Source organism: Tinamus guttatus, unplaced genomic scaffold (genome assembly GCF_059628265.1).
Source record: "Tinamus guttatus ecotype Peru unplaced genomic scaffold, ASM5962826v1 Tinamus_guttatus_pri_ptg000227l, whole genome shotgun sequence".
Classification (NCBI taxonomy): Eukaryota; Metazoa; Chordata; class Aves; order Tinamiformes; family Tinamidae; genus Tinamus; species Tinamus guttatus.
Genome location: NW_028288761.1, coordinates 1,021,251 through 1,044,085, shown reverse-complemented (window position 1 = coordinate 1,044,085; position 22,835 = coordinate 1,021,251). Strand labels below are relative to the sequence as shown.

At 67.5% G+C, this 22,835-nt stretch overlaps 1 protein-coding gene across 5 annotated transcripts; it reads left to right on the top strand.

The window, feature by feature from the left end:
* Nucleotides 1-3,577: 3,577 nt before the first annotated feature.
* Nucleotides 3,578-21,955, top strand: TNK2 (tyrosine kinase non receptor 2). Of its 5 annotated transcripts, none has more exons than XM_088525493.1 (16): nt 3,580-3,847; nt 8,392-8,569; nt 8,658-8,728; nt 10,358-10,570; nt 10,734-10,886; nt 11,184-11,461; nt 11,578-11,704; nt 11,959-12,105; nt 12,388-12,482; nt 15,515-15,709; nt 17,374-17,465; nt 18,114-18,158; nt 19,016-20,379; nt 21,188-21,283; nt 21,364-21,491; nt 21,621-21,955. In XM_088525493.1, the coding sequence occupies exons 1-16, from the start codon at nt 3,671-3,673 to the stop codon at nt 21,625-21,627; spliced, it is 3,366 nt and encodes a 1,121-aa protein (XP_088381619.1). In that variant the 5' UTR covers nt 3,580-3,670; the 3' UTR covers nt 21,628-21,955. The 5 variants fall into 5 exon arrangements, with proteins under 5 accessions (XP_088381622.1, XP_088381623.1, XP_088381619.1 ...); XM_088525495.1 differs by lacking the exon at nt 3,580-3,847 and adding an exon at nt 7,233-7,322; XM_088525496.1 differs by lacking the exon at nt 15,515-15,709 and having other exon boundaries at nt 3,578-3,847.
* Nucleotides 21,956-22,835: the final 880 nt, after the last annotated feature.

Below are 22,835 nucleotides of genomic sequence, written 5' to 3'. Positions count from 1 at the left end.
CGTCGGGGCTCTTCCTCCCGCCCCACCTCTGCCTGTGGGCATGAGGCTGCGTATGACAGGCACCTTGGTGTTGGGGCTTGAGCAGGCTGCTGTGATGCTGGTGTTGGAGGGGCTTTGCTGGTGTTTCGCTTTGCCTGAGCGGGTGCCCACAGCGTCATGGCAGGGGCACAGGGACAGGCCGCTCGTGTGAGGAGGTCCCGAGCTCCTTGTGCTGCCCCAGGTGTGTGCTGCACCCCAGCAAGGTGCATCGTGGCTTGCGGGCTGGGGCCGCTTGCTGCGCATGTGGTTTTGGATGCAGAGAGCAGGGCGGGCGCGTGCATCCTCTCTTGCCTTCCCCCCAGCTGTCATCCTGTGCTGCTTTCCTGCCTTTTAATGCAAAAGCAGAGCCTACTTGTCCCTGAAACAGCCCAATCCTTCCCCTTTTGGTGAGCAGCAATTCCTGTTCTCCCCCTCTCCTCACGCCTGGGCAGCCACGGACGCACGTCTCACCCCGTTGTTTGCTGCTGTCCCTGGGGATGTGTTTTGGGAAGGAGCCTGGAGTGCCCAGCCCGGTTCCTGCCACGACTACAAAGACGGGAAGTGGCTCAGAAGTGACTTGGGCCAAACTCTCCCTTCCCAGCCCCTCTGGGGCTGCCTGTGGCTCCTGGTCCAGCTCTGCGGGCTCCTGGCCACAGCAGTTTGATGCAGGCTAATCCAGTGGGCAGAGAGTCCCCTCCTAAAGCGCTGGGAAGCATAGGATAGGCTCAGCACCCTCCCCACCAGCTCCCGAGCTGCGCTTGCTGCAGCTCGACATACGGAGGGGATTTAGCAGAGGAAAGAGGCTTAGGGCTAGGATTGGGGTTGCATGGAGCTTTGTCAGCGGCGATGCCACCAGGACGTGTGTCTCCTCCCTGGGCGGCCACCACGCTCGGGCAGGAGGTCAAAGGGGTGATCCCCGTCCTCTAGAAGAGGGGGAGGACCTGGGATGAGACTCCGGGAGCCAAGGGCCCACAACGCTGTTGCTCAGGAAGGAGCCCTGCCACCCTGCCTCGCCGGGACCTCGGTGCCACCCCGCTGGTCACACATTAACCACTGCCGGTGAGGGAAGGAGGCCGGAGGCGCAGGGAGGGCGGTTGGGGCTGGTTGAGGGCCGGTAGGAGATGGGGGTGGTACCCCGTGCTGCAGCATCTCCGTCAGCAGTGCGGGGGGTCGGCAGCGAGGTGCGAAGCGCCGGTCGGCCGGGGGTCTCCGGGCCTTACTGAGGTCTGGAGCGGACACAGGGCGGTGCAGAGGGTGTGGAACAGTCGCTGGGCCCTGGGAGCAGGATAGCAGCTGCGTCCTGGCACGGTTCTGTCCTTCCATCCCCCTGGTCTTGCTCTTCTCTGGTCCCTGCCCGTCTCCCTGCTCTCCCTGTGGTGACCTGGGGCTGGAGGTGTGCAGGATGCAGCAGGCAGGGCCAGGCTGCGCACGTGCCGGGCCGGGAATGTGTCACCGCAACTCCGGGCCTTCCCCACCCCCGGGGTGCCGGGAGGGATGAGCGAGCCCAGGGCATCGCGGCCGGCCCTGGTGCAGCCGGTGAGGTCACTTCAGTGGCACTGCTGCCGAGGAGGTGGCCGGCAGGATGGCGAGCGCGGGGACCAGCCAGATGTGGAGCTGAGCGGGGCCGCGTGTGGGTGGTGAGTGGGGACCTTGTGCCCCAGCCATCCCCCGGGAGGGAGGTGTGTTGGGAACCTGCTTTGGAGACTCCGGCTGATTCCCAGCGCTCCTCTAACCAGGCAGCTGGGCCGGGGGGTGCTGCCCCGCTCTGTGTAGAAAGGGATGAGGGAGCCGAGTGTGACGCTGTCTTGCCTGGAGGGCTGGTCTGGACATCCCTCTCCTCTCAGAAGGGATGACCTGCAGTCGGTGTGACTGTCGCTGTCCTGGTGGCAGGGGGCAGTGCACCCTGCCGGTGACAGCCCCTCGGAGGCGGGCAGGCCGCTCGGAGCAGGCAGGCTGCGACGCTGCCCATGCCGTGCCGGGGACCCTGCGTTTTGGTGTCTGGCTGCGCCGGGACGCGGTGGATCTGGGGAAGCTTTGCCTGGTTCTGTTTCCCAATCCAACGTTTGGGGGAGCTGCTTGCCCTGGATTTGCGCCGTCTGGCGGGAGCCTGGGCAGGACCCGGGACATGGAAGGTGCCCGGTATCCTCGCCTGGGGCAGTGGGGCAACGCTGTCCCCTCCCTGCAGCAGAGACCCCCACTTGTGTCCCGTGACATTGCCCTTCGCCTGGCGATCCCAGGGAGGGAAGCGGTGGTGGCAGGTCCGTGGTGGCCCCGGGGCGGGCCGGGCGGGAAGGCGGCGCAGCGCGTGCGTCCGCGGCGGGCGGGCGCGCGGCGTGCCAGCGCGGTGACGCCGGCGGGGGCGGCCGGCTGCTCCCGCGCCCCGGGCCCACGGGCTCGGCTCCGCGGCTGAGCTCACCTCTGTGGAATGGCAGGAGGAGCCGCCGAGCGAGGCTGCCCGCGGCGCCCGGCCCCGGGGCGGGCGCGGGCGGCCCCTCCAGGCCTTGGGGTGATGCTCCCGCGCTGGAGGGGGGTCTCGGGCTCTGCGCAGCAGCGCTGTCGGGGGCTGCAGCCTCCTTCCAGCTCAGCCCCCTTGGAATGGGGACGCGGCCGGGCAGCGTCGGGGTCTTGCGGGATGCAGAACGCGCGGTGGCAGCGCGGAGCGGAGGGCACCCTGGGATGGGACTGTGCCTTTGGCAGGGGGCACCCCATGGAGAGGAGCAGCCCCTGGCAGCCTCCTTCCTCCCGCCCTTGTAGGGGCTGGCGATGGGATCCCTGTCCAAGGCTATGGCTTCCCAGTGCCGCCCAGTCCTGCTGGGGGGGCAGCAAGGGCTTTCCCATCCAAGGTTTGGGCTTCTCAGTGCCACCCCAGTCCAGCTCAGGGGGTAGTGAGTGCCCCAGGGCAGTGCCCTGCAGGGGTTCGGGTGACCCAGATGCTCGCTATAGGATGAAAGGAGCAGATTGAGCCCAGGGTGAATCCTCCCGAGGGGCCCCCCCAAACCCATCTGAGCCCATGGGGAGCCCCCCCGCCTGGCCTTTCCTGCGGCGGCGCTGGCTCCGCAGTCAGGTCTCTGCGGAGCAGCCATCTTCCCAGCGCATCCCATCCCCCTGTGCCGGTGCGGACGCGCAGGGATGCTCCAGCTCGCCCACCTGCGGATGCTGCAGCCCCGGAGCCGCCCCTGCCCCTCCGCAAGGGCCCCCTGCCCCAGAGGAGGAGGAGGAGGAGGGGGCCTGCCTCCCCCCGCCCTGCTTTGCCGCAGAGCCCCCGGCTGCAGAGCGATGCTCCCCCCGCCGCTCCTCGCCCGCGCGGCTGCCGGCTCTGCATCCCTGCCACGGGGCAGCAAGGCAGCCACGATGCCCCGGCCTTTCTGTGCCGGGGGTGCCGGCAGGCAGCCGGGGACGGCGCCGGGCGGGCATCGGGCTGAGCACGGGCACCCCCGCGGCTGCCCCCTCCCTCCTCCGGTCTCCAGCTCGTCGGCATCCGTCCCCCCTCCTTCCCCTCCATCACCGTCGCGGTCACCTTCACCCTCTCGCTGTTTTCCGGAACTGCAGCAACTTTCTGCCATGTGATCCTGCGCCCAGCTCCAGCCCTTGCCACCCCCGGGCGGGCACCGGCATCTCCGTGCCCCCGCTCACCTCCGCCATCGGCCCGGCCATGGGCGAGAGAGCCGACTACCAGCGGCTGAGCAGCGCCGAGGACGAGGAGGAGACGCGTCCCGCGCTGCCCCACAGCCTCTCGGACAGCAGCGGGCAGCGGGCGCTGCGGAGGGGCAGCGCACGCCCCGGGCCGCCCCCGCACCAGGACGCCGTCCCGGGCCTGCCGCGCCGGCGGGTCAGTGCTGGGGAGAAGGGAGAGCTGGGCTGGGGGACCCCGCTGGGCTCTGCTTGTCCCCGCGATGGGGACGCGGTTGTGCCGATGCCGTGGGCGCGTTGGTGGCTGGCGGCGGGGAGGGGGTGTCGTGGTGCTGCGTCTCCCTGCACGGTGTCTCCCTCCCTGGTGCTCGCGGGGACCCTGCGCCGGGCGCCTGGGGACAGCCCCTGCGTGCGCGGCTGCTGCCCTATCCTGGGCTAGGAGCCGGGAGAGCCACATGCTCCCCTGCTGCTGCCGTCGCCTCCGTTGTGCTGGGGAAACTGAGGAGCAGGGCAGGCGGGGGTGACGCTGCCTGATGGCGCCGGGCAGCGGCTCGTGCCCCACGCAGGGAGCAGCAGGGTCTTGGCTTCGTCTGGCGAGGCCGGGCACAGGGCTGAGCGCAGGCTGGCGTCCCCTCGCAGTGCCACGTCCAGCGGCCGCCGTGCTGGCTGCCCTCCGCTTCGGCAGCAGCATCCGCGCGGGCGCCCGCGGCGAGCCCCGGCCTTGGCTTCCCCCTTCCCAGCATGTGGGACCCTGCGTGTCCCTGCCCCAGGGACACGATGCCACTGCCGGGCAACGCTAGGGAAGGGGGAGCAGATGGGATCCTGGGCCCTGAGTGGCACTGGGCAGAAGAGAGATCGAGGGCAGGGTCACGGCTTCCCCGCAGTGTGCCACATGTGCCGCATTTCCCGGGAGCAGCTGGGCCCAGCTGGAGCGAGGAGGATGCTGAGCGTGTCTGGGGACTCGGATCCCTGCGGCCATGGCAGGGCACAGGGATGCCCTCCGTGCCTTGGCTTCCCTAGCTGAGCGTGATGGGGGCAGATGGGAGTGCAGCCTCTTCCAAAGGGCCCCCTGGTAGGGGCAGCTCCTGGGGGAAGAGGAGGGATGTGTCACCATCCCCATGAGGGGAGGGAGAAGAGGTGGATGCGTGCGGGTTTCATGGGTTGGGAGTTGTGTAGGGAGCACCCAGGAGGGTGCCGCAGCGTTGGGGATGCTGAGGTGCCACCACGAGCAGCGCTGAGCACGGGCGCTGCCGCGGGGCCGCGCGCCTGGGCGCCAGCTCAGCAGGGCCGGCTGTGGCTGCGCGTGCCGCGCCGGTGGGCAGATGCGACGTGCGGCAGCGCGCGCGGCCGCGGGGCGTCACGGGGGCGTTTGCGAGGGCAGCGCGGCGCGGCCGGGGGCGATGGGCCGGGGCGCCCGTGTGTTTGTGCACGTGCGTGCAGGCACGGCCGCGGCGGGCGAGGTGCGCGGTGCCGCCGGTGCGCGCCGGGGGTGGGGTTGCGGTTGCGCACGTGCCGGGATGTGCGCGGGGTGCGGGCGGTTGCAGGGCTGCGCGTGTGTGGTCCCGGGCGCACGTGAGAGCTGGCAGCGCGCGGGGCTGCGTCGCTGGCGCTGCCGGCGGGGTACGTGGGTGTGCGACCCCGCGCGCGACGGCCTCACCGCGCTGGGCACAACGTGCGGTGGGGCTGGGGCGTCGCGGCAGCGCGGGCGCTGAGCTGGGCAGCCTCCCTCGGACTGCGGGACGCAGGACACGGCTCGGGGCTGAGCTGGGGGGCAGGTTATGCCCTGGCATGGGGGGCATACACAGGGGTGCCCACGGGATGCAGGGCTGGGACAGGGCACCTATGGGAGGGCTCCTGCCCTGTGGGCGAGGGGGAACCCGACCCCACGCAAGCTCCGGGCAGGGAACCACCCACGTCCCCGGTGTCCCCTGGCTGGCACAGGGGAAGAGCTGGCGCGTGGCAGCGGTTGGTGCCGAGGGCACCGTGCCCGGGTGTCCCCGCTCAATGGGGCCCTTGTGCCGGGGCCTGGGCGGTCAGCTGGGGATCCCGGCAGAGGCTTCTCCTGGTGCTCGTGCCTGCCGTGTAGATGGGGGAGGGCATGGAGGAGTGCCCAGCAGGGAGACCCGAGGATGCGGCAGGAGCAGGGGGTGCTCGTGGGGGTACAGGGGGTGCTCATGGGGGTGCGGATCACATCCCCGTTGGGCTCCTTGCAGCCCCCCGGCGCTTTGGCGCAGAGCTCGCTGTGGGGAGGGGGTCCAGCGCCGGCAGTGGCGGGGATGAGGCCGTGGCAGGAGGGCGCCGCGGGTCTTTCCTCTCTCACGCCGCGCGCTGCCGGTCCGGCCAGCTGTTCTCCCCGGGGAGCCCGCGGGCGGACAACGGAGCCGTGTTCTGGAGCCAGCGCTTGGCCCCGGCCCTGCGGCCGTCCCCCGCCGAGGGGAGCGAGCCCCACGGCGCCGGCAGCTGCGAGGGGCCCAGCTCCCGCCCCCCCAGCTGCCGAGCGCGGGGGGGACGCCGGGGCTCCGGGGGACCCAGGGCCCTGGCAGGGGCTCAGAGGGGGCTTTGAGCCGCGCGGGGGCAGCGGCGCTGCCAGCGTCCCGCTGGGCTGGCTCCCCTGCGAGCGGATGCTGATGCTGTCGCTGTGCCCATCCCCGTGGCATCCGTGTGCATCGCACCTCCGCTTTGGAGCCTGCCAACCTGTTCGGGAGCCAAGGGCCGGATGTGCCGCCCTCCTCGCTTAATAGGGTAAACTGAGGCCCGGCAGCTTTTCCCAAGGCCAGGAGCGAGTTTCCATGGAAATGAGCCCTGGGAGCCCGGTCTCCCAGGCAGTGCAGCTGCCGGAGCGAGATCCCGCTGAACAAGAGAGAAAGCAGCACATTGATCCCAGGCCGGCCCCCTGGGCTCGGATCCCAGCGCGGTACAAGCACTGGGCCAGCACGCAGCTAAAATAAACCCTCCTGGGCAGGGCCGCGCTGGCAGCTGGGCCGGCTGCGGGATCGATCCCCCGCGCTGGCCCGGCCGCGCCAAGGGGGGAGCCGCATCGGAAGGGACCGGCCGCGAGCGCGCCGGACACGCAGGGCTCTGGCTCCCGAGCGGGAGGCCCACAGGAAGCGGGCGGCTCTGCAGCCCGCGGTTAGCACTGACCTCTTGGCCACCGATCAGAAAGGCTCCGCTGCGAATACCACAGCGGCCCTGTTCCGGCCCTGCTGCCGCCGCGCAGCCATTTACCGGGCGCCCGACCCCGCGCAGGGCTCGCCGCCCGCACCCCGCCGCATCGCCTTCGGCAAGGGGAGGGAAGGACGGCCAGGAAGGAGAGGCTCGGACGCGCGACGGAAGCAGGGGGAAAATGACAGGCAGCGTCCTGGCCGCCGGCCCCCACGCGGCCCTTGCCGGCTCCGCTGCCCCGGGGATGCCGTGGGGGCCGGCGCTGCGCTGAGCGCTCCCCACGCCGGGTGCTTCGCGGGGCGGCCGTGCGGGAGCAGCGCAGGGGTGACCAGGAGGAGGAGGAGGTCGTCGCTGCGGCCACCGGTGCCCCGGGTCTGCCCTGAGACACCGGGACGTGTGGAAGGTCCGGTGACACCACGGGCAGGGTCCCGCGGCGGAGGCCGAGCAGGATGCGACGCTTTGAGACTTTGCGCCGTTCCTTCCCGTTCCTGGCCCGCTTCCGCGTCTACCGAGTAAGTGCCGTCCCGCTCGCTGGGGAGCCCTGCTGTCCCCCGGGGGCCGTGCCCAGCTCCGTCCCCGCTGCGCCGCGGACCCGCCGGGGCTGCCCCTCTCCCTGCCGTGGCGGACGCTGGAGGCCGCCGGCTCCGCTCACCCCAGCTGCCCCCAGGCCCGGCTGCTTGCGGCGCCCTCCGTATTTTTAGCCTGTAATTGGCAGTGGTGCGGCCGGGATCTGCGGGCGCGGGGAGGGCGGCAAGGGAGCACGGCCACGTCGTCTCCCCGAGGAGAGCACGGAGGTGGCTCCGCTGCCCTGCTCGGGGAGTGCCGTCTCCTGTGAGGTTTCAGCCTCTACCCCAGCTTTCAGAGGTGGGAGGCAAAGTGCTGTATCCCCTCTCGGAAAGGTGGTGATCTCAGCGGGAGGAGATAGGGAGAAGGAGAGCCGGGAGGAGGGAGGGATGCAGAGTGGCAAGGGGCATATGTGGGGGTGCGGAGAGCCCAAGGATGAAGCTTGGTCCTGTGTGGTGTGGGGTGATGCTGGGGAGAGGGCTCTGGGGCGAGCCTGGCTGGGCAGAGCGTGTCAGGACCCTGGCGGGCACAGTGCCAGGTTGGGCATCCCTTGCTCGTGCATGATGCCAGGGTGGCCCTTCTCTGTGCCTGCTGCCACATACAGGGTGCCCCTTATACCTCCACGGTGCCAGGCCCAGGGTGCTCCTTGAGCACGCTCTGTGCTAGGGCAGGCAGTGCCCCTTGGCTGAGGCGTCGTGCCCAGGTTGCGGTGACGGCCATCCACATCCATCCTGTGCCCCAAGGTTGTGCCACCTTCTCCATCTCCAGTGTCACTGCCCGGGAATGGGAGCAGGCAGGATGTGCTGTGATCTTAGTGGAGCTGTGGACACAACAGGGAAGAGCTGGGCTCCCTGCTCTTCCCTGGGGGGTCTCGCCGGTGAGAAGAGCCCACATCTCCCCCGACCACCCCAGGGTGCTGGGAACAGGCTCTGGGCTGTGGGTATCTCTCCCTGTCGGGACAGGGCCAGGCCCGTGGGGACACCGGGGCCGTGCTGACGCGGGGCGGTCTCCCTGCAGAAGCTGAGCTGTAGCATGCAGTCGGAAGAGGGCACGGACTGGCTGCTGGAGCTGCTCACCGAGCTGCAGCTGCAGCAGTACTTCCTGCGCATCCGCGACGAGCTGAACGTCACCCGCCTCTCCCACTTCGAGTACGTCAAAAATGAGGATCTGGAGAAGATTGGCATGGGCCGCCCCGGTGCGTACGTCCCCCCCAAACCTCTCCCCACAGCCCTGTCCGGCTGCGCCGTCACCCCAGCCTGGTGACGGTCCCGGTGTCCCGGCAGGCCAGCGGCGGCTGTGGGAGGCTGTGAAGCGGAGGAAGGCCATGTGCAAGCGCAAGTCGTGGATGAGCAAGGTAGGGCTGGGAGAGGGGCCCTGGGCAGGGGTGGCAGGGAGGAACGCAGGAGGAGCAGGAGGAGCTTGGTGCTGTGCAAGGAGATGAGGGCAGCTGGGATCCTGCTCCTCAGCCCCTACACGGCGTGTTTGGGTGTTATTAGCTCCCTGTCTTCCACTTGCTTATGGGTCCCCTTGGTCTTCTGTGGGTGCCCAGCTCTGCCCCTGCCACGGGTCGCATGGGGCAAAGGGCCAGCCCTGTCCCCAGGGGGGTGGCAGGGAGAGGGGCACAAGTCTCCAGCCTGTCCTGCCTCCTGTGTGACCCTGGTGACCCGATGAGAGGTATGGGGTAACTTTCCAGCTAAAGACGGTACTGCTGCCCCGGCAGGCAGGAAATTCGTTCCCTTTGCATGATCTGTCTCTTTTCCAGGAAACTATTTCAGAGCTAATTAGCAACAGAGCCACATCTCATCCCAGCCAGCTCCCTGGGCAGCGCGTGGCAGCATCTCTGCTGTCCTGCCCACCAGCTGCCACAAGGCAGGGCCGAGCTTGCACAGTCCCCAGGCACTGGCACTGCCAGCACCCTGCCTGTCCACTGCACCAGACTGGGGCATATCAGGGCAGAAGACCCCAAGATGCCTCTGACACTGAATCCTTCCCCCTCACCAATTTTCCCTCTTGTTGTCCCCTGTAAAACCAGTGATGCTACCACCTCCGCACCCCGGGCATCGCTACCTTGCCCCCACAGAACTCTCCCGTGCTTGCCAGCTGGGCTCTGGCTCCTGGCCTCTCCCTTTTATGACTCATCCGGGCCGAGACGTGGCCGGGATGGGCTTTTAATAGAAGGCGACTCAGCCCAGCGCTGGGCAGAGAAATGCCACCTCCCACCCCAGCCACATGCCTGGCCTGGCCCCCGCATGGCTGCCCCAGCTGCAAGCCCACAGTGGGGTCCAGGGCTGGAGAGGGCCTCCGTGGCCATGTGGCACAAGCTCAGGTCCTGCCAGTCACTCTGAGAGGCTCCTGGTGGGGCAAGAAGGCATAGAGCCCATCCCCGTCTCCTCTGGGCTGGTGAAGCAGTGTGGGCGATAGTGCCAAGGAGCTGGCATGGGGATGGCAGAGCGTGCTGCATGGCCTGTGCTGCGTGGGGATGTCCGTGGCTTCTCCATGCTTGGTGCCCATCTCGTGGCTGCAGCCTGGCTGACAGCTGCCCGGTGGCCCTGGGCTCCCAGGGACCTCCCGCTTAGGCACCCATGGGAGCACGTGCTCTGCGTGAGAGGCACAGCGCAAAGGCAGCTGTTTCCCTTAGTCCGTCCTGCACTGCAGCTCACTGTGCAGCAGAGGAGCCTGCTACTGCAGCCCTGGGGAAGCGCCAGATGGGGAAGATCGTCACTAGGTTTCAGAGTGTACAGCCTGGGCAGAGTGTTCTGCTCCCTTGCAGAACCAAAGTGGCAGATGGGGTGGCCTGCGTGCGTGCCATGTTCGCCCAGCCCCAGAGGAGCACGCATGGCTGTTGCCATTGGAGGGAGGGGAAACTGAGGCAGGCTCTGACTGCTAGACTCTGCTCTTGCCAATCCCTCCGCCGCGAGTGGGAGGATTTGGGGGGCCCTGGGTATTTCTGCGCCTGCATCTCACAGGCATCCACACCCCACAGGTGTTCAGCGGGAAGCGCCCCGAGTCAGAGCTGCCACCCCAGCCCCAGAGCACCTTCCGCAAGCCCCCCACGCCACCCCCGCTGGAAGCCAGTGGCCAGCACTCCCTGACCTGCCTCATCAGGGAGAGGGACCTCTCTCTCTTCGAGAAGCTGGGCGATGGCTCCTTCGGTGTCGTGCGCCGCGGCGAGTGGTGCACGCCAGCTGGCAAGACGGTGAGGGGCTGCAGCAAGCCCCCTGTGCTGGGAGTGATGCTGCTTGTGGAGGGGGATGCGGGCATGGGAGCACCTGTGCTCCAGGGTGTCTGGAGGAAAACACTTTGGGAGACCCCCAGGAATGTCTGCTGCGCATTGTGACTCATCCCTGCTTTGGCCTTAGCTCAACGTGGCGGTGAAATGTCTCAAGACGGACGTGCTGAGCCAGCCAGAGGTGCTGGACGACTTCATCCGCGAGGTGAATGCGATGCACTCCCTGGATCACAAGAACCTCATCCGGCTCTATGGCGTAGTGCTCTCCCACCCCATGAAGATGGTGAGTCTGGGGTACCTGCAGGGCTCCCACCGCTGGAAATGGGACTGACCTTGACCCCCAAATATGCCTGAGCCATGACTGCCCCTGCTGCACCGTGGGACTCTTGACGCCGGTGCCTGGCCCTGGTGCAGCAATCACCAATTGTGGGACAAACTGAGCCATGGGGCGAACAGGCTCTGTACCCTCCTGGGCCCTCCCCAGGGATTGCCATGCCACGGGCACAATGGGGCTGGACACCAGTATGAACTGGGGTGCTTCTAGGTCCAACCCACCTGTCTTGTCCTCTGTGTGGTCCAGGTGACGGAGCTGGCCCCGCTGGGCTCTCTTCTGGATCGTCTGCGGAAGAACCAGGGCCATTTCCTCATCTCCACGCTGTGCCAGTATGCCATCCAGGTGGCCAAGGGCATGGCCTACCTGGAGTCCAAGCGCTTCATCCATCGTGACCTGGCCGCCCGCAACATCCTGCTGGCCTCCAATGAGCTGGTCAAGATTGGGGACTTTGGGCTCATGCGGGCCTTGCCCAAAAATGACGACCACTATGTGATGCAGGAGCACCGCAAGGTGCCCTTTGCCTGGTGAGCCTGACCCAGGGGACCCTGGGGGCAGCATCCCAGTTTCCCTAGTGCCTTATGGGGATTGCAGGGGGTGCTGTTCCCACCCCCTCTTGTTACTCATCTCCTTCCTTGGGCAGGTGTGCTCCTGAGAGCCTGAAGACACGCACCTTCTCCCACGCCAGCGATACCTGGATGTTTGGGGTGACCCTCTGGGAGATGTTCACCTATGGCCAGGAGCCCTGGATCGGCCTCAACGGCAGCCAGGTGGGCAGTGCGGTGGGTGCTCCCACCCCAATGGCAGCACTGAGCCTCATGCGACCAGGGCAGTGGTGGGGGCACGTCAGGGTCTGGGCTGCTCCCCCTCCACTCACAAGCACTCCAGGAGGGGGCTTGGAGGCCACCTTAGGAGGCCCTGCCCCGATGCAGTCCCCGGCAAGGACCCAGGATGCTCTCGTGGAGCCACCATCACCGCCCTCTTTGGCAGTGGAGCAGGGCTGACGGTGCCGCTTGCCCCACAGATCCTGCACAAGATAGACAAAGAGGGCGAGCGGCTGCCGCGGCCCGAGGACTGTCCCCAGGACGTCTACAACGTCATGCTGCAGTGCTGGGCACACAAGCCCGAGGACCGGCCAACCTTCGTGGCCCTGCGGGACTTCCTGGTCGAGGTAGGTGGGCAGGGAGGACATCGGGGAGCATCCCAGGGAGAGGTGCAACAGGCCTGGGGACCCCCTCTCACCAATGCTGCCTGAGCCTGGCAGTTACAGGTGATATCAAGCTGCAGGGCAATGCGTACGGGGACAGGCCACGAGCTGGGGTGGTGGCTGTCTCGGGCCTGTTGCGAGGGCTCCCCTGCCCCCCATCCCCTTGATTGTAGGGCTGGGGCTCGACCTCCAAGCAGGGGCGATGGGGGGCAGCGGCCCACGTGTCAGCTCTGCTCTCCCCGCCAGGCCCAACCCACCGACATGAGGGCCCTGCAGGACTTCGAGGAGCCCGACAAGCTGCACATCGAGATGAACGATATCATCACCGTCATCGAGGGCAGGTAGTGTCTGCGGGGCACCCCTGCCCACCCCCTGCCCTGGCCCTGCAGAGATCCACCCTTCGCAGCAGGGACTGGTGCCAGCCAGCATGGGGATGGGATCGGGGGGCCCCAAGAATGGGGGTGCCGGGGACCACGGGCACTGGCAGAGCTGTGGAAAGTGGGAACAGGAGCAGGGACAGGGCTGGGGGCTTTGCCCCTCATCAGGCACATCTGGCCGCGCACCCTGCGGGTGGGAAGAGCCAAGCAGAGTTGCCCAGTGCCCCGCCGGGTTTGCATGTCCCCGTGGCACAGCGCTGCCAGGATGGTGCCAGCAGGGAGACGGGGACGGTGCAGGGGACACAGCCGTGCCCGTGGTGTCCGGGCTGCCTGTGCCATCCACCCGCACTGAGTCACCCTGGCGTGCGCGCGTGGGCTCGGCCCGGCCTTGGCCTTGCCCCGAGAAAACGCCTGCCAGGGCAGCCGTGCGCCCGGGGCCGCTCCCTGCTGATAGCGGTGGGGACGTGTCACCGTCACCCGCCCGAGGACACCCGTGCCGCAGTCACCCAGCCTCTCTCCCTCTGCACCACAGGATTCACTCACGGCTCCTCCAGCGCTGTTGGGCAGCCCAGGGCAGAGCCCACGCTCCATCGCCCCGCGGCCCTACGGGGTCTGCAGACCCTCAGCTCCGGGCTGGGCTCCGGATCCCCATTGCAGGAGTGTCACCTCACCCTGAAGGTCCCTGTCCCCCATCCCCTTAGCTGTGTTGCACCACTGGGGGACGGAGAGGGGAGCAGCGTGGTGGGGACACCGGCTACCCCCAGAACTCAAAGTCCTTCTGTGCCTTCAGGGGCCGGGTACCCAGGTGCCCTGTAGCCCAGGCAGGTCTCTGAGGGGAGAGAAAAGAAAGGCTCTTTCCCTCCTTTCCCTCTCCCCCATCCCCTGGGGCAGGATCCCTGCGTTTAGTCAGAGCCCGGAGGTGAATCAGGCCGGATTTATGTGTCTGGAGGGACCAGCTTTCTCCTGGGCCACCGATGACTCTTGCCCAGGGTCTGGCGGGGTAATCGCTGCGAGGGGAGGGGAGGGGAAGGGGAGGGAAGCGCAGCTGCGGGCGCGAGGGAGGGAAGCAGAGGCGGAGGGCGGGCGGCCGCGGCGCCGGCTGAACCAGTGCGCACACATCGTCCCCGTTGCATCACGGGCCGGGCCGGGCTGCCGGGCGGGCTCGGGGCCCTGCCCTGCCGCACGCAGCCCGCACACGCGGGCACGCTCGCCCGCTGCACCACAGAGCCAGGTGACCCCGAGCCCGCGCGTGGGGTTGCAGCGGAGGGTCAGTGTGGGGGACGCTGGGGTTGCCCGGGGGTGCTGTGGGGCTCTGCGGGCGCGGGGACCGGGCGCGCTGGGAGCCGTGGGTGGGTGCGCGCTCCGGCTCCGCGCTGTCTGCGAGCTCGCCCACCGGGGCAGAGCCACCCTGCCGCAGCTTTCCCGGGGGACAGTGGCCCTTGGTGTCCCCTCTAGCTGGGTCAGGGCCAAGGGGGGAAGCGAGGCACAGGCGGCTCTGCGGGGTGCTGGTTGCGATGGGCGCGGATCTGGGCTGGCGCATTCAGGACCAGGTTGGAGGGTAGCAGTCGGGATGCAAGACGTTCCAGGATTGCACTGGAAGTTGGGCAGCCGCGGGCTCCACAGCGGGTGAGCGGGCAGGAGCAGTGTGCAGAGGCAGGAGTGGTGCAGGGTGGCAGGGGCTCCTGAGCCCTGGGGCAGAGATGGTGCATCGGGAAGGAGGGCGGCTCCTGATCCCTGCCTTGGCGCCCTCCTGTGCCTCAGTTTGCCCGGGATGAAGGTCCTGGAGCAGAGGTAGCTCCCCACAACAGAGAGCCCGGGCTGGCGGGGGGCTCCTGTGAGGGGCCGCATCCGGCCCCAGCGAAGCCGCCTGGGGCACTGTAAACACCCGCCGCCCCTGTTCAAGCCCCTGCGTGTCGATAAAGCGCGCGCTGGGTGTGTGTACGTGTGTGTGGGCAGGGGAAGAGGCCCCCCGGCTCTGTGCGCAGGGGAGGACCTACCTGAAAGCCCTGTGGACCCGGCACCGCCTCCGGCAGAGCTTTCGTGGCGCCCTGCGCCCGTGGTGCCAGGCGGCCGCGGGACGTGGCACCGGGTGCCGTGAGGGGGTTTGTGCTGGGGGACTCATCCCCAGAATGCTCTGGATGGATGAGGCTGGTAAGTGGTAAGTGGCAGGGCTGGCTTGGCCGCGGCATCCCTGCGGCTTGGATGGAGCACAGCTGGGAGCAGGGAGCGAGCGGAGGGGACCTCCCAGGGAGGGAAAACCGGCTCGGGGGCAGCCGCCACGAGCAGCCCCGGTGCTGCGGGCGAGGGAGGGCGCCTGGCGCGGCTCTGCCCCGGCCCCGTCGCTGAGGGGTCCCGGCGCTGAGTAATGCGCCTGGCTGGCTGCGAGCAGGGAAGGTAAACAGGAAAAGGGCTGAGCTAGTGGCCGCGGGTGAGTCACAGGTGACTCCAGGAAACCACGGGCCGTGCCAGCCTTGCCGGGCTGGCACCGTGCGCAGCCTCGCCGCCCCCGGCGCTGCCCGCGGCCCCTGCCCTCGAGCGGCTCCGTGGCAAGGTAGGGACCCCGCAGCCCCGAGTGCCCTGGAGGGGCTGCCCCGTGGGGACCGGCGCTGGGGTCAGCAGCAGTGCCCAGCTGCTGGGACCCACGCAGGGCAGCGGGGGGCGGGAAGGGCAACGGCCTCGCGGGTGTGAGCCGGGAACTTTGTCCCCCACCGCCCACGCCCCCGGCTCCTGCCCGCTCCTGGCACCCAGGGCCGTGCGGAGGGAGGCGGAAACGGGAGCTGGGGCGAGCGTCGTGTGCGATCAGGGTACCCAGAGCCCCTGGGGATCCCTGACACCCGGGCTCCCCTCCTGGCCATGCCACCGCCTGCCCGTGTGGCCTCGGGTGAGTCACATTGCCTCCTCCCGTGTCCCTGGGGCAGGGTGGCTGGTCCCCCGCCACCACGGGCTTTTCGCCCTCCCTTCCCACCCTCTGTAACAAGGTCCTTTTTATTCCTTAGGGCCGAGAATTACTGGTGGCGGGGTCAGAATAAGCGGACACTAAAAGTGGGCCAGTTCCCCCGAAACACGGTGACCTCGGTGGCAGGGCTGTCGGCCCACGACATCAGCCAGCCGCTTAAAAACAGCTTCATCCACACAGGCCATGGAGACACCAACCCGCAGCAGTGCTGGGGGTTTCCCGATAAAATTGATGAGTAAGAAACTTTCCATCTTCTCTGCACCCCCCTGCCTGCCCCCTGCCTTCCTGCCAGGTGCAGGATCTGCAGCTCAGCCTTCCCCCCTCCAAGCGCCTCCTCATCTTCGCTTGGGAGCATCGCTGTGTGCGGGGTCCCTGCGGCTTCACTAACTCCCCTGCCTCTTCTCACTAACGGGGCTGGGTGCTGCATGGGGCGCACGGAGGCCGTGGGCTGCGCTCGAGCGAGGCAGCCGTGCCCTCCCTGGGGAGATGGGGGGACGCGGGGGCGAGCGCTGGGCCCGGCCGCGCGGGGAGAGCGTTTTCTCCTGGCCCCAGAGCCGCTCTCCGCTTCCCAGCGCTGCCCCTGCCCTGGGGGAGATCCACAGCCCTGTTTTAGCCCCCAAACAGCACACCCAGGGCTGGATCCAGCACTCTTGGGGTGTATCGGGGCTCCTCGTGTAATGTGCACAGAAGGGAGCCGGGGTGCAAGCTGGCCACGTGCTTTTAATCGCGTGTGTCCCTTTAAAAGCACAAAAGGTAAAAAATCGAACAGAAAGAACCTCTCTTTTCCCCTTGCTCCAGCAGGAGAGAGGAGCACAGCTGAGTCCGTAATGGGAGAGACAGGAAAGGGGAGAACTGGGGGGGATCCAGGGATGGTTTCTAGGCTTGAGGGCTCCCTGTGGGACTGGGTCCACCTGGTGGGACGAAGAGCCTGACTGGGCGCTCGTTTGCGGTGCCCATCCCGGTGCTGAGCGTGGCTGCCCCACGCTGCAGCTGGGCTGGGGCACGTGGGCTCGGCGTGGGGGGCGCAGCGGGTCTCTGCCTGCATGGGGTTTGGTGTAGGAGGGTGCTTCGGGGGCGGCGGAATGCGATTTCAAAGCCTGGAAAGACCCTGCTGGTTAGAGGCAGCACCTCCACCTGCCTCGGAGGATCCCTCGGCACCTCGATCCCGTTTGGGATCCCAGCGGTGTCCCTCCAGCTCTGCCAGCACCCTCGGTCCCAGCCTGACCCCCCATCGCTCTCCCTGGCGCGGCGCCCGGTTCCGCGGGCCGTCCTCCCCCGGCGCGGCGGTGCCGGTGGCCCCGGGCGCGCTAACCGAGCTGCCGCGCGCGCGGAGCCGCCTCGTGCCCTGGCAGGCCTCCCCGCGCCCCGCTGCGTGGGCACGGGCCCTGGGTACGTGCCGTCCGGGCCGGAGAGAACGCACCGAGCTCGGCACACGCCCAGGCCTTGGGGCTCCGCCGGCTCCCTGCCTCGCCGCGCCAGGCCTGCGACGGCTCGCCTGGGCCTCCCGGCACGGCGCCCCGGCCGCCGACCCCGCGCGCCGCGTCCCGGCGCAGCGCCCCTGGGCCCGGAGCAGCGTCGGTGACGCCGGGGCTGCGCCACAGAGCTCCAAGGGCGGAACGAACGGCCCTGGTTGCCCTCCCCGAGAGCCCAGCAGTCGCGGGGTCAGTGCTCGCAGTGGGGTGTTCTTCTTGCCCCCGCCTGACTCTGCTCCCCGGGCGCATGGTGGTTTGCAGAGGCAACTGTGGGGTCTTGTCTGCTTCTTCTCTTGCCCTGTGCCGGGGGCAGGACACGTAGCACCTGCCAGAGGTGGAGGTGACCTGCATGCACGTGTGAGCACGGGTGGGCATCTGGGGGCGTCTGGTTGCCTATCCCTAGCCAGTCTCTCCTCTCTACCTACAGGCTCTACCTGGGAAATCCCATGGACCCTCCTGACATTTTAGGTGTGGAATTGACTGCTGCCAGACCCACCCAGCTCCCTGGAAGAGCTAAAAGTAAGTGGTGTTTCCCTTAAACCCCCTGTGTGCAGACCGCTAGCTACCCTGGGCTGTGCTGAGCCCAGTCTCCCTGCACCAGGAGCTGTGCCCTGCCACCCAGGTGAGGGGCAGGACTAGCAAGCACCAGCGTTGTGTGTCTCCTCTCTGCTCTGTCTCTTGCTGCCACTTGCTTTTCAGAGACCTGGGGGCACAGGCTTTTGGTGGGGCTGGGGTGAGCAGGTGCCCTCAGGACGGGCTGTGCTGTCACCGAGCCCAGCAGCAGCTCCCAACTTGGGCAACTCACAGCTAGGCTTCAGCCTCCACCTTGTTGTCACCTGCAATGACAATGTGTCACTCATCCCCTCCAAGCCTCCCTGGTGAGGTGGGAGGGGGCCTGTCACAGGGGTCTTCACCTGACCATCGCGGTCAGAGCCGTGGTGTCCTGGGAAGGACAAGGAGTTGTGACACCTTGGACGTGCTTCCTGTCCCCAAACCTGCAAACCAGGGAGATGCCACCAGCATCTGCCCATGCCCGTGTTTCCCCACAACCCCCCGCAGCTGAGTCCGGTGGCGGGGGCTACGCTCGTGCCAAGCGCCCTGGCTCCCCGCTTGTTTCCTTCACTGACGCCGCGTCTCTCCTCCTCTCGGGCTCTCTCTTTCCCGCAGGGCAGCCGCCTCCGCGCCCGCCTCAGCCTGCCATCCTGCTTACGAGTAAGTGGGGCTGTTCTGGGAGCCGCCAGCGCTGCTCGTGCCCCCTCTGTTCTCTCTTAGCTCCTTTCTTCCAAGGTACTCGGGGTGTGCTGTGCGCTTCTTGCCCGGGGTGCCCGCTGCCCCTCTGCTGGCCCCACACGGGAGATGTGGCTGGGTCCCCGGCAGGGGATGGCAGGGCCCTGCTGCCCTGGGGGACGTGCACGCTGCCTCGTGACACCTCTTCTGAATCCAGGGCACGGCCCAAGCAATGTGGCCCCCATCATGTCCAGCCTCAGGAAGATGGTGCCACCTTTGCTGCGTGCCCCCCAGGCATCTCCAGGCTCTTGCCCCTCAGACATCTCCTGTGGAGGGACCAGCGGGGACTAACTGCTCTGAGGTGTTAAATCAGTGGCACTACTAACCCCAGTGCCACGTGGCACTGAGCCGCCCCCCCGTCCTGGGCACAACTGTGGCATGGGCATGCGCTGGGGGCGAGGGGACAACGATGGCTGTGTGTGATGTAGTGATGGGCTAAGTGCAACCCATCTTCCCCGAGCCATAGCGTGGAAGAGGGAAGGTCCTGCCCCAGGAGCGGCAGGGCAGGACTGTGACAGCCCTGTGGCCAAGGGGCTGAAATGGAAATGGAGTGAGAGGTTGCTCAGGCTGACGTGTTGTGGGGTTGGGTGAGTTTTCTGGGCATTGTAGTCTTGCTTTAAGAAAGATCGCAGTTGGGGTCTTGGAGTTGGAGATGTTCTCCTACACCTATTACGTCCCCTGGGATCTCCAGAGACAACCACCGCTCTCCTGCCACCCCAAGGGGATGCTCAGGGCTTTTGGGATCTGATGGCATCCTCACTGTCCTCTCTGCCCCATCCTAGAGCCCTCCTACGACCCGGTCAGCGAGGAGGACGACGGGCTCTCCGCAGGCCTCCGGAAGCTCTGCCTGAAGAAGCCGGGCCCAGGGAAGGGCCTGCGGCTGGCAAAGCCCTCGGCCCGAGTGTCGGGCACCAAGGTTGGCGACCGGCAGCCCGGGCAGGTGCCGAGCGAGGGCCCGCCGGGCGGCGAGGTGACACTCATCGACTTTGGGGAGGAGGTGCCCTCGCCGAGCCCGTCGCCTGTCGGGGAGCTCCCGCCTGCCTTGGTCTCCAAGCTGGTCATGGAGGCCTGTTCACTGCTGGACAAGACGCCCCCGCAGAGCCCCACGCGGGCGCTGCCCCGGCCCCTGCACCCCACGCCTGTGGTGGATTGGGATGCCCGGCCCTTGCCGCCGCCGCCGGCCTACGACTACGTGGCGCAGGACGAGGACGACTTTGAGGTGTGCTCCATCAACAGCCCCCCGGGGCGGCGGGGCAGCCGTGCGGGACTGCCCAAAGCCCGGGAGCGCGGAGAGACCAACTACGGCTTCGTGGATGAGGGCGACAGGGCTGCAGCTCTGGAGGACAACCTCTTCCTGCCCCCCAAGGAGGCCAAGCAGCCCAGCCTGACACAGACCACTGAGATCTTCGAGGAGCTGCAGCAGGAGTGCATGAAGAGGCTCAACGTGCCCCTGGGCACGGCCGCCTTCGCCCCGGCGGCCCCTGCTGAGGACAAGCCCCAGATCCCACCCCGTGTGCCCATCCCGCCCCGGCCCCTGCGCAGGAACGAGCCCGGGCGCTGGTCAGGGGAGCTCTCGCCAGCCTCGGGGGGCGAGGAGGACCGGCCGCCGCAGATCCCGCCGCGCGACCCGCTGTCGCAGCCCACCTCCCGGACACCCAGCCCCATGGCTCTGCAGGTGGGCTCCCCGCAGCAGCGCGCCACGCTCTGCTCCTACCTCTCCACCTCGCCGGGGAAGCCCATGCCCACCACGCAGAGCTTTGCCCTCGACCCCAAATACGCCACCCCGAAGGTCATCCAGGCACAGGGGAAGGACTGCCCCAAGGGGCCCTGTATCCTGCCCATCGTGAAGGATGGGCAGAAGGTCAGCAGCACCCATTACTACCTGCTGCCCGAGCGCCCTGCCTACCTGGACAAGTATGAGAAGTTTTTCAAGGAGGCCAAAAGCCCCGAAGAGGTATCGGCTTCCCGTGTGGTAACCACAGCCACCGTCCGGCCCATGGTGCAGCAGCAGCCCGACTACAAAGCCAACTTCTCCTCCAACAACAGCAATGCTGGTCCCAAGTGTCTGGTGAAGGCTTCCTGCAGCCTCCAGAAGATCGTCTATGATGGGCCGGATGGCTACCGCCCCCCTGAGAAGATCCGACTGGTAAGTGGCTTTCCGGAGGCTCTGCGGGTCATACGGGGTGGGATGGCTTTTGTCCCGGTGGCACGAGTCCGCAGCCATGCCTGTGCCATGGGCTCGCTGCACCACCTGGGCTGGAGCTCTCCCCACCCTGTCCCTCAGCTTATCCACATCCAAACCCAAGGGGCACTGGCTACAAGGGCTCTTCAAAGACACCACAGTGCAGAAATGTCTTTGCAGTGCTCAAGTGGGGATCGAGGACCCTTTTAACCTGCGCTAGCCCTGCCCCAGGGCAGGCTGTGGGCCACGGCCCCAGCTCCAGGCTGGCCACCATGGCCAGGCGTAGAGTGGTGGCTCTGTTTCCTTTGGGCTTGGAGGGCGCACAGTGCTGGGTGTGTTCCAGATGAGGAGTTCGTACCTAAGTGCAGGGGATGATGAGGGCAGAGGGCACCTCCAGCTTGGCTGGGGGGAGGACAAGAGCTCGCCCCTGCCGCAGGCAGGATGGGCACATCAGGATGTGTCAGACGGCTGGCAGCCAAGGGTTTGGGTGGAGGATCTGTGCACCCCAAAAGCTCATGGTGCCACGAAGGGATTGCTCTCAGACAGGAGCAAGGAATAGGCAGAAATCCCATGGGATTCCAGAGCGCATGGCCCAAACACCAGCCCCCAGCCAGGTCCAGCCCCTCCTAGCTGGCAGCGCCTCACGGGGCCAGAGGCATGGGGGTCCCCAGGGTCCTGTGCTGATCCCCTGCTCTAGCTGTGGGGGTGGTGGCACAGTGGGTGCCCTGGCAGCACGCAGGCAATGGCCCAAGGTGACAGTGACTTTTTGCAGGTGCAGGACATGGTGCACGGCGTGACCACGGAGGAGTGCCTGACGGCGCTGCAGAGCCATGGCTGGAACGTGCAGCGCGCCATCCAGTACCTGAAGGTACCTGCTGCCCCGGCGCAGGCCGGGCCGCTGCTGCTGACCGCGGCCTCTTGCCCATGCTCTGCCCTGTCCCCTTGCAGGTGGAGCAGCTCTTTTGCCTGGGGCTGAAGTCCCGTGTTGAGTGCCACCGGGTGCTGGAGATGTTCGACTGGAACCTGGCACAAGCCAGCTCCCACCTCCTGGATCCCTGCAGCGCATCCCGGCAGAAGTAGGTGCCCAGGCCCAGGAGGCGCCGGGAGGGAGGCAAATCTTTTGGGGAGGGCCCCCCGTCCCATGCTGGCCTTGAGCCGCTCTTGGGCAACTTCTACAGAGCTCTCATCCTCTCCTCCCCTTGCAGGTGGTGACAGCGGGACCTGGGTGAGCTACGTCGGATCTGGAGTAGGCGTCTCGCCATGGAACCACCGCGTGCTGTGGCCACCCCTATCCACACAACCTGCTGCTGGACTCTGGCCTGAGCCCTGCCTGGGGGACAGAGGTGCCCTGAAGTGGAGCCTGCCTAGGGCTTGGGACTTGCCATGCCCTCCATGCCAGGGTGCCCCTGCCCTGGCTTTGAAGATGGTCTCCGTCCCCCAGCCCATTGTTGAATTGTTTTTGTAAAGAGAAATGTAATTTTAATATATATATATATTATATATATATATAAAAATATATAAAAATATTCTATGGAGAGGAGGAAGGTGCCTGTGCCCGTCTACCGGGTTCATCCCTGTCGGCACACGCGGATCAGAGGGTCCCTGCCTCCCTGCATCCCACAGTGCCCGGCCAGCACAGACCATGCGCCAGCTCCCCTGTGCATGCAGCCAGGGCCATGCTCCCGTGCCTTGGGCCTTCCTGCTTCACACGAGGATGCGTGCCTGTGGGGCCTGGCAGAGGGATGCACGCACCAGAACAGCAGCTTTTCCCAGGCTCAAGCCCTGGTCTCGTCATCAGGTACCTGCATCCCTCAGCCCCCTGCACAGAGCAGTCTTCTCGCACCCTGTGGCTTAGGGGCTGCCCCCTGGGGTTGGCAGCGGGACATGGGCACACATGGAGGGTGGCTCCTGGGGGTATAACCACGGGATGCTCCTCCATCCCACCCTGCAGAGGGTCGGCTGAGGCAGTGCTGCTGCAGGCAGGAGCCCTCCCACCATGCAGGGCCGTGCACCGGGGCAGCCGGGGCTGCAGGGCAGGGGATGCCCAGCGCCTGGCGGGTTGAGCGCTGTCCAGCCAAGCCCCAGGCTCATTTAATGCCCCACAGGCCACCAAATGCCACGAGCACCCCCTAGTTGCGCTCGCTTTGATGACTCCTGGGTCTGTGTGTCCCCCGCGTCAGGACTGCTTGAATTTGTCACACGGTCGCACGTTTGGGACCCGTGCACAAGGTCTGGGCGCTATCGAACCCGCAGACAGCCCTCGCCGTGCCCCCTCGCAGAGCAGGCGTCTGCGGCGCAGCCCTGGCGCCCGCGGGGCTCCTGCCGCCCCCTCCAGCGCCCGCGGCACATGGGCTCGGAGCCGCCGCGTGACTCATGCCCGCGCAGGGAGTGGCGAGACCTGCATCTCGCCCCCACCCACG